The sequence below is a fragment of the Anarhichas minor genome, unplaced genomic scaffold, assembly GCF_050575085.1.
Source record: "Anarhichas minor isolate MPS153535 unplaced genomic scaffold, ASM5057508v1 ptg000009l, whole genome shotgun sequence".
NCBI classification, from domain to species: domain Eukaryota; kingdom Metazoa; phylum Chordata; class Actinopteri; order Perciformes; family Anarhichadidae; genus Anarhichas; species Anarhichas minor.
In genome coordinates, this window is record NW_027466455.1 from 3,670,547 (window position 1) to 3,680,862 (window position 10,316).

The 10,316-nt window shown below is 45.5% G+C and overlaps 1 protein-coding gene across 2 annotated transcripts; it reads left to right on the plus strand.

Moving 5' to 3' along the window:
- Positions 1-282: 282 nt before the first annotated feature.
- Positions 283-8,576, plus strand: ache (acetylcholinesterase (Yt blood group)). Of its 2 annotated transcripts, none has more exons than XM_076086857.1 (8): positions 283-715; positions 1,542-1,765; positions 1,874-2,134; positions 2,769-2,991; positions 3,247-3,480; positions 4,503-4,695; positions 5,903-6,081; positions 7,470-8,576. In XM_076086857.1, exons 1-8 carry the CDS (start codon positions 283-285, stop codon positions 7,589-7,591), a joined length of 1,869 nt encoding a protein of 622 aa, XP_075942972.1. In that variant the 3' UTR covers positions 7,592-8,576. The 2 variants fall into 2 exon arrangements, with proteins under 2 accessions (XP_075942972.1, XP_075942973.1); XM_076086858.1 differs by having other exon boundaries at positions 3,247-3,432; positions 4,506-4,695.
- The last annotated feature ends 1,740 nt before the right edge of the window (positions 8,577-10,316 follow it).

Below are 10,316 nucleotides of genomic sequence, written 5' to 3' on the forward strand. Positions count from 1 at the left end.
TTCGGAGCAAAGATGATGTGATTCCATGTTGGGTTGAAGAGATCTTGGAGACCTCGATGACCCTTCCTACTTCCTCTGTCCTATCATCTCTTTCCTCATCTGATTTCTACCTCCCTCTGTTCTCCATCACTCTCCTTTACAGTAATCACATTACTCTCTCTCTCTCTCTCTCTCTTTGTGTGTCTGTAGAGCTGAGGGGAAATAGAGCAGAACCAGCCTTCCCTGATTGGAGAGCGAATCACGACCACAGCTCCAGCCGTGCAGACTGCCTTCGCCTCCGTCATGCAGACCTCCGTCCTTCTCCTCCTCTCCCAAATCCTCCTCCTGTCTCTCCTCATCCCCACCTGCTCCTCCCAGAGCGAGGCAGACCTCATCGTTCAGACGCGTACCGGTCGAGTCCGAGGCACCCGCATGCCGGTGCCAGACCGAAGCTTCGTCACCTCCTTCCTGGGCATCCCCTTTGCAGAGCCGCCGGTAGGGAAGTGGCGTTTCCGTCGCGCTGAGCCCAAGGGTCTGTGGTCAGGGGTGTACGAGGCCAACGCCTACCCCAAAGCCTGCTACCAGTTCGTGGACATGTCGTTCCCCGGCTTCCAGGGCAGCGAGATGTGGAACCCCAACAGAGAGATGAGCGAGGACTGCCTGTACCTCAATGTCTGGGTGCCCTCCTCGCCCAGACCACACAATCTCACCGTCATGGTGTGGATATACGGTGGAGGTACTTGGTCACGACTTATTCAGAATGAGACACAATATAAATTAGGCTAGACATGAGTCATTCTTCCTGTGGAGACATTAGGGCAGCAGTGCACCAGGTATTCAAAGAAGTAATTTTCACTCTATGCAGAGTGGAGTCACATGACCTCTTTAGATTGCTGAACTCTTTGGAGTTTGACCCGATGTGGAACCAGACTAGGCTGCTCTCTAGCCACTGTTAATAATGAGATCGGTAGTGTGTGTGTGCGCATGAGTGAGTGTGTGCGTATGCATCTCTGTCTGTCCACGTCTAATCTTGCATACTGCTGCAACAAATTCCATCATATTTTGCATTCTCATTCATGGCTGCATGCTCAAGGACCTCTTGTGGTTGCAAAGTCTCACACCTTCTCAAAAGACCTTTTATTGCCTGATTCTGCCATTGAATGGTCTGCTGACTCCTCACTCACTACTCTTAACCGGCTCCCTGCCGGTAGCAGTTGTTAGCGAGAAACTGGGGGAAAACTGTTTTGCTCTGTTATATTGTTTTGGACGGTGTGTTTGGCTATCAGCTGATGGAACTACTAGCAAATACACAGCTGGCTGGATGGCCGCTGCTCACCAGCTGCTCTGTAAACATACAGAAAAGTGAGATAATTCAACCCAGACTATGAAAGTGTGCCTTAATCTGATACCCTTTCAACTGTTATCCTTATAGATATAAAGATATTGGACTCCTCTAGACATTAGACCTCTCATACTCCTATGAATTAAATGTGTAGTAAAGTTCCTGTCTGTTTGTGGGAGATTGTGATACATTAGGTTAATGTGATATTTAACATTTCCAGGGTTCTACAGTGGTGCCTCTTCTCTGGACGTGTATGATGGCCGCTACCTAGCTCACAGTGAGACGGTCATTGTGGTCTCCATGAACTACCGGATCGGTGCCTTTGGCTTCCTCGCTCTGCATGGTTCCTCTGAGGCTCCCGGCAACGTGGGTCTGCTGGACCAGAGGATGGCGCTGCAGTGGGTCCAAGACAACATCCACTCCTTTGGTGGAAACCCCAAACAGGTTAGTTTCTCACAGTTTTATTTGTCTCTCCTGTTCTGTCTACACAAAGAATCAAGTGCGAGCTTATTTTGACTCCGGTCTCTCTGTTTGCCGTCTTTGATCAATCAGGTGACTATTTTTGGTGAGAGCGCTGGTGGAGCTTCAGTAGGATTCCACCTCTTGTCTCCGGACAGCCGGCCCATCTTCACCAGGGCCATCCTTCAGAGCGGGGTCCCCAACTGTCCCTGGGCCTCAGTCAGCCCTGCTGAGGCGCGCAGACGGGCCACGTTGTTGGGCAAACTGGTCGGCTGCAACGGAGGCAACGACACTGAGATGGTGGACTGTCTGCGCGGTAAAAACCCACAGGAGCTCATCGACCAGGAGTGGCAGGTAATGCAGTCAGTCAACAGTCAGTGAAGTTCACTTCATCCTCTTTTAGGCCTTGATACTCTAGCATCAACACATTATTGGTTTGGGTCTTTTCAATAATATTTCAATACCAGCCAGGATTCAAGAACCTTCACCACATAGGTCCAAATCAGATATTGCCATAAACCAGTCCTGATCAAGAATCTACTGTCGCTACTGTAGAATGGTGGATAAATTGTTCTGAGCCCCACAACACCTAATTTATTAGGTGTGCAATAAATACATATGTAAGGACATTAACCCGCCCCCAGCCGTCAACGACCCGACGTCAATGTGAAAGCGTTACTAGGTCTTGAGGTGGCAAATTGGGGCGGTACAGATTCCCCTGATTATCTATCCCTGCTCCCGTTCACACATTACACCATGCAGATTGATTTATCTGCACCCACGGCACATACCAGATGTGCTGTGGTGCAGCAGGTCCACCAGACTACACAGCGTAATGGAAGCGATAAGCGAATTGTCGTGCTGACCTGAATGCAGGAGTTTTTTAAAGGTGTTATTTCACCAAATCTGTCACAGGACCTTTGGTCTTTTATGGGTTTGCGTGTCATTTCAAACGGTACATTTGAGCTTGTCATCCTGTCCGGAGCAGGTCCTGCCGTGGTCGGCCCTCTTCCGGTTTTCGTTTGTCCCCGTCGTGGACGGCGAGGTTGTACCCGACACTCCCGAGGCCATGCTCAACTCGGGCAACTTCAAAGACACTCAGATCCTGCTCGGGGTCAACCAGGACGAGGGCTCCTACTTCCTGCTGTACGGAGCTCCAGGCTTCAGCAAGGACAACGAAAGCCTGATCTCCAGAGAGGACTTCCTGGAAGGTGAAGCTCACTATGGAGAGAAAGGATAGAGACACAAAGAATACTGCAAAATTATTTTCTACACTCTTAATATGATTGCAGAATTTGACAGTTCTCTATAATCATTCTGTTAACGCGACTGATCAGAAAGAATTGTAGAAATCTTCAACAAAATTCCAGCCATGATTCTACTTTACCACGTCACAGCCCCAGTTACACTTCTAAAACAATAAAAAAATAAAATGCAACTAAAAACCTAAAACCTCACTGTGCCAGGTGTTAAGCTGAGCGTGCCACACGCTAATGATATTGGCCTGGAAGCGGTGGTGCTGCAGTACACCGACTGGATGGACGAGAATAACGGGGCAAAAAACCGCGACGCCTTGGACGACGTCGTGGGCGACCACAACGTCGTCTGCCCGCTGGCCCACTTCGCTCGCTCCTACGCCCAGCACAGCGCCCTCAAGGCCAACATGGGAGGGGTGGTGAACAGCGGAGCGAACTCACAAGGTAAGACATGTGTTTTTGCGTGGTCCTTTTCGTGTGTCACGTACTGCACTTTGCCACTCTTTTCCTCACAAAGCCGGACTATAGCAGACTGGATTTTATTTTTCGACAATAAGTGCCCACTTATTTACCTTCTAGCCTGCGTGCCTGCATTTTACACTGCAGTGTTACATTAATTAATTGAATTTGTGCCGGTTTGTTAATGTTATTATTGTTTGTATTTGTTATCTGCTGCGCCGGCTCAATTTCCTCAAATTCCTCACACCTTAAGTCCGATTAACTTTTAATTTGACACACATGTCCAGCTCCATCTGATCTACAAAAAAGCCTCTTGGACCATATAACTCTGCCGGTGGCGATGGCTGTGCTCACTGAGTCTGTACGTAGTCACAGATTTCCCTTAGCCTTGGGTCAGTCACAGTGGTCAGGTGTTCTGCCATTGTGTATTCTCTGTTTAGGGCAAGATAGCATTCCAATTTGTTTTTTGATTGATTCTCTCCAATGTGTAAAGTAGCTAACTTTTTGCCTTCTCATCATTTGGTTTGGTCTAATGGGGTTTCTGTCTTGAGGCTCGGCTTGTGGTTGAGTCCTAGAACCAGAGAGCATCTCTCTAGAGTCCCTCTATAGTGGAGGGCTTTGTGGTGGAGCGTGTCAGGGTCACTTTCTTCTCAGGTGGTTTTGGAATTTTGATAATTAGAGGGGTATCGTCCTAAGTCTGCTCTGCGTGCTTTATTTGGTGTTTTTCATTGGTTACGAAGAATGTATTTGCAAAAAGTCTGCATGAAGAGACTCCATTTGGTGTTTGTCCCGTTTTGTAAAATCTTGGTCAGGGAGTGGACCACAGACCTAGCAACCATAAAGGTTCTAAAACAGAGTCCAATATGAAGATCCTATGCTGTCCATGGCTCCCATACTCTCTCTATCTCCACATTCCTTTCCAGACAATAATGCAGCGAGGTATCCACCAAACAAAACCAGTTCTGTCGACACAAATTAACCGTCTTTTTCTACTCCCGCTCCTCAAGGAGGGGTCTACCTCTACCTGTTCGACCACCGAGCGTCCAACCTGGCCTGGCCGGAGTGGATGGGCGTGATCCATGGCTACGAGATTGAGTTCGTCTTGGGCCTGCCACTGGAGAAGAGATTCAACTACACCTTAGAGGAGGAGAGACTGAGCCAACGCATAATGAGATACTGGGCCAACTTTGCACGAACTGGGTGAGGCGTCACAGACTGCTGTGTACTTGTCAATCACAACGGACAGCAGAGAGAGACGAGTACACCACAGAGGACGGACTGTAATTAGGTTGCTTAGCTGCAGAGTAGATGAGGTGATCAGTAGAAGTTTCTACAGTCTGGTTTCTGCAAAGGAAACCTCAGGCTTTATGGAAGCAGCCACCCAATTCAAGTAATTCATGGTATTTACAGCAGTGATGGGAACGCCATTGGAATTGGTTGGTCGGTTAAACACTTTGGTCCAGATTGAAATATCAAAAAAATGATTGAATGGATTTCCATGAAATTTGGCGCAGATGTCCATGGCACCCAGACGATGAATTCAAATGACTTCGGTGTTCCCTTCACTTTTCCTCTAGCACCACTAGCTCTCTAACACCATTTGTTTTTATTTTGTATTATATTTAATTACCAAAAAACCTGCAGAACTCTCAGCTCAACTTTGGTTTTTGTGCTAATTATCGAACTAAGATGATGAGCACATCTGCCTGTTAAACATGCATGTTAAGATTCTCATTGTGGACATGTTAGTATCTGAAAAAGCATAAATCATTTTTGCGGTCAGAAACAGCAGATGTAACAGTTATAAAGCACCTGATCTAGCTTTGATTTAATTGTCATAAGAATTGTAACAATAAGAAAGTAGTTGCTGCTGTGCTGCACAGCGGCTGAAAGACACACAGCACCACAATGGCTGGGAGAGAGAGATGCTGTGCATTAGCAGCGAAGTGGCAACAAACAAATTAAAGTTATGCCGACGTCCACACAAAACCTACACGTACATCTTGCATACCCTCGGATGTGGAAAGTATCATTTTGGCTTTACACCTGACTGTGCTGTTACTGGGTGTGAATATTTAGTAACAACTAATCTCAAAGAAATAGTTTGTTAGTTTGAATTTATTGATGAGTAAAACTCCACTTAGTAAACACTTACATTAGAACTAGGCTAAATTTGAACTTCTGAACAGCTGTTGCTGTAATATCAAGGTGATGTGCATCCAAAACAGTCAACTAAACTACACAATAAATGAATGAAGTATTTGCCAGTACTGACCTTGCTTGGCTGTTGAATTAACTGCCTTTGTCTTAGCTGAATGACCTAAGGAACTGGAAACTGAGTGTAGATGTCTTTATCCATTTTTAATCCCTCCTTGTTTTGACTGTGTCTCTTGTCCTCGTCCTTCAGAAATCCCAATGTGAACCATGACGGACTGGTGGACAGCAAGAAGCGCTGGCCTCTGTTCACCGTCAGCGAGCAGAAACACGTAGGACTCAACACTGAACCAATGAAGGTCCACAAAGGTATGAGGAACCAGATGTGTGCCTTCTGGAACCGTTTTCTGCCACGCCTCCTCAACATCACTGGTAAATTGTGCTTCTAAACACTGCTTCTACTCAACACACGACATCTGTACTGAATACAGGTCTTCACTGTTATTACGGTAACACATTATAGGCCTGAATGTGTCACTAAAAGGTGCTAAATAAATCCCATTGTATATATTTCTAATATTAATTTTCAACATATATGCATAACATGAACAAATAATTTGGACAGAATCCCTTATCTAGTCATTATAGAACAAGAAATGCACAGAGTTGGACATTTTATTTGATAAATACAGCATAGTGTATATCTCCACAGGCAGTTGTCCTTATTTAACTTTGGTGTTATGCTATTGACTCATATCTCTTCCCTTCTCCCTGGTGTCTGGCCTCAGACCTCTCCATGTAACCTAAGACCCACCCTCTTGGGGTTTGGCAATCAAACTAAACACAAAAGACAACCCGTGAAATAAGCAACAAACTGGTAATAAGACCTTAAAAGCCTTTACACACTGTAGGCGTGACAAATAGACGACAAGATAAATGCTAAATACTCATCTGCAAATATCATATTTCCATGGCTTTTATTTTGAAAGGTATGAATGGAAGGACTGTATCTGGTCCGCGCTGCCTTTGTGAAAAGAGTAATATTTGCCGTCTTGGTTTGGACTAGGCAGCTACTTCAACTTGCATTCTCTCTAATGTCCACCAGGGGGCGACTCCTCTGGTTGTATAGAAGTCTATGAGAAAATGACTCTACTTCTCTCTTGATTTATTACCTCAGTAAACATTGTAAATATGAGTTTATGGTCTCAATCTCTAGTTTCAAGTATTCTTCAATACAGCATTAGTCCATAATGTACTAATGGACCATAATTAGTCAATTATGGTCCATTTAGAGTCAAATAGACAATAAAACAGGTTATGCTTTAGGGCGGGGCTACAACCAGAGCCGTATACGGCGTTTCTACGTCAATCTCACGGAGTCCAAACATGGTCACTTTTGTTCACTGGTTGCCAAAAATTAATATGGCGACGACAAAAATGCCAAACTCGAGGCTTCAAAACTACAGTTCACAAACCAATGGATAAGGTCACGACGACTACGTCCACTTCTTCTTTACAGTCTATAGTTCGGACGAAGGAGACTCCGTGTTGTTGTATCTAATAATAGGTGTAGCAACGTGATTGGTTGATGCCTTTAATCGCGTTGCAAAAGTAAAAAGTGTTGTTTTACCGCCACGTAATGTTCACGCTCTTTGTGAAAGTATTCATTGCAAAGACAACAGTTGGAAAAAATATTTTGGCCTGCGAAATAATCGCATGAAAAAGAATGCCACCGGTGTGTAAAGGCCTTTAGGATAAAGGCGCCAAAGCTGAACTGCTAACCACTGATTCTCTGTGTGTCTCTGTGTCTCTCCTCTCAGACAACATAGACGAGGCAGAGCGTCAGTGGAAGGTGGAGTTCCACCGCTGGTCCTCCTACATGATGCACTGGAAGAGTCAGTTTGACCACTACAGCAAGCAGGAGCGCTGCACTGACCTCTAAGAGCCTCAGCAGAGAGAGATGAGAGAATGACGGGGAGGGGGAGGCAGAGAGAACAAGCTGTGGCCATTTTCCTCCATAGCCCGTCCATGAAGTCTAACTTCATTCAAACTTTTTCTTTTTTTTTTTTCTGTTTTTAAGTCCACACACAAACACAGGCACTGTTGATCTTTAGTTGTGTTATTTATACTATTTATTTCTATATTGTTTTTTTTCTGAGTTTGTGTGTGTCTGTGGAAATGAAGGGCTATGGAGGGAAGTTGTCATCGATATGGAGGAATATTAGAAATGTCAAAGATGTGTCATTACCTCGGGTGTGTGTGTGTGTGTGTGTGTGTGTGTGTGTGTGTGTGTGTGTGTGTGTGTGTGTGTGTGTGTGTGTGTGTGTGTGTATGCCTGCGTGCGAGCATATGTGTGTGTGTTTAACTCAAATCTCAACAGGCCCATGACACTGCACCGCTGCTGGTTTACTGTTGACGCACTTGTCTTTGTGATGATCTCATAAATGCTTCTTTTGTTTTCTGGACGATTCCTTCTTTCCAGCATATCAGGTTTTGTTTTTTGTTTTTTTGGGGGGGGGACTTTTTCTGTCAAGGCATTTTTAGTCTTGTTCTTGTCATGACCACTATTCCCATTACCTGAGGTGTTCTGCTTCACTTTGTCTTGTGTATTTCTCATGTGATAAAGCCATAAGCTGGGTTACATCCAAGTGTTTCTGTGTGGAAAGGCTCCATGGAAACATGAGACTCCCTACATTTCTCTCTTTACTGGGAAAACCACTTTATGCTAGTTTGTTGTGACATGACGGTTTATAAATGATATCCTTCCATCCATACTTTAGATGGTGTTTGACACTCAGTCCAACTGATTGGTGCCTCATTTACAATTCAAAAGTTCACTTTAAATCAGCTTGACAGTTGACAATGCTTGACAAGTTCCTTCCTCAGCATTGTAGTGCCATACCTGTCTTATTTGCATATCAGTAGAGTGAAGGGGGTGAGCAGAGGAACTGAAAATGTCTACTAATATTGTACAAAAAACAGTCAAAATGTGATAAAAATGTTGCTGCAAATGCATCACAAATGCTAAGGCAGCTCCACCCTCGAGTTTAAGTCAGGCAGTGTAACTTACATAACAGCGGCCTCTGTGGTCTCAAGGATCATAACCGGAGTGTTCAGATTGTAAAACCCTCTGAGGACAAATTTGTGATTTGTTATTTTGAGTTATACAAAATATATTAGAATTGAATTAAACTTAGAGCAGTGGTTCCCCAAACTTCTTCAATAATGTACCCCCTTTGGAATTTTTCGTAAGAAAGAAGATACAACAGTTGATATGAATATTGAATATAAAATGTGGTTTATCATTTACAATTTTTTTTTAATTAACTTATTATCATATTATAATTTGGTTTTAGGAATTATGCATGTTTGATATTTTTTATTATTGATACTTTTTTAGCCGAAGTTATACTTTGCGCGTCCGCGAGCGCATGCACCAGGGTCCGTAAATGCCGTCATCAGAGGCTGTACGCGGAGGCATTGCGCGGACGTCTGCGTTCTACAAGTGCTAGCATAGACCCATGGTGGCAGCCCCTCTAAAATCTTGGCTACAGCCATGTTCAGGATCCATTACTGGATAACCGCACTGAATGGTGTGTGTGCGCTGTCTCTTGCGAGGCGCGTGTCATCCACTCGGTGTCGTGTGCAGCTGTGATGTGTTTCATGAACATCTCTCCCTCCCTGCTCGTTAGTTACTGCCCCGCTGCTTCGTCTCTCTGCCGGCTACCTTTCCACTTCTTTTTATTCTTTTGTCCTTCCGTCTCCTTCCCTTCTTATTCCACCTCGCATCTTCCCTCTTCCACTTCCTTCATTAAATTTTTTCCACCAACTGCCCACCACTCCCATCCTCCATCTCCTCTGCCCCCCGCGCATCTGTTCCTCTCCCTCCATCACCGCTCCTGCTGCCCTGCTTTCCGCCCTCTCAGCCTTCCTCCTGTTTCATCTTCATCTCTAATCAACCTCCTGTCTCTCCTATTCTCTTGCTTTCATCCTTCACTCCCTCCTCTCCACCTCCGCTCTTCCATCCTTTCTTTATACCCCTCCTCTCGTATCGTTCTCCTTCCACCTCATCAAACTTTTTTCCCCTCTCCATCGTCTCTCCCCCCTTCCTCGTCCATCTCCCAGTCGCATCACTCTCCCCCCCCCCCCCCCCCCCCCCCCCCCCCGCCCCCCGCTGCCCGGCCTCGCCCCCCCCCCCCCCCCATCTCTCTCCGTCCTCCCGCTTTCTCGTTAGTCTAATGGAGGCAGAGTAATTCACTCAGTGGCAGGATAATGTGACAGGGCGCTTGCTCAGCCTCTGGCCTGCCAGCCGAACAGGACACAATGGATGGATGGATGGATGGATGGATGGATGGATGGATGGAGGTGGAAAGGTACAGGGATGAGCCAAGGAGAAAGGGACAGAGGAGGGGAGGAGAGGCGGAGATGTGATGGAAAGATGAAAAGACAGTCAGAGAATCACATCATTACATAACTCTCTCTCCTCAGAAAGCGCTGTGTGTGAGAGTTTCAGCTTACACATGTGGCACCGATATTGAATTATTGATGTAATTAGAAGTTTAAAACGTCACACTCCAAATTCCCATCATTACCAACTGATTTATTAATGAGCTATAACGTAATATTCCTCATCAAGAATTTGATCGCCCCCACCCCCAAAATCTAGC

Coding starts and splice junctions, on each gene's coding strand:
- ache (XM_076086857.1), top strand. CDS start 283: ATGCAGACCTCCGTCCTTCTCCTCCTCTCCCAAATCCTCCTCCTGTCT. Junction 716..1,541: donor GGTGTGGATATACGGTGGAG/GTACTTGGTCAC, acceptor TAACATTTCCAG/GGTTCTACAGTGGTGCCTCT. Junction 2,992..3,246: donor CAGAGAGGACTTCCTGGAAG/GTGAAGCTCACT, acceptor TCACTGTGCCAG/GTGTTAAGCTGAGCGTGCCA.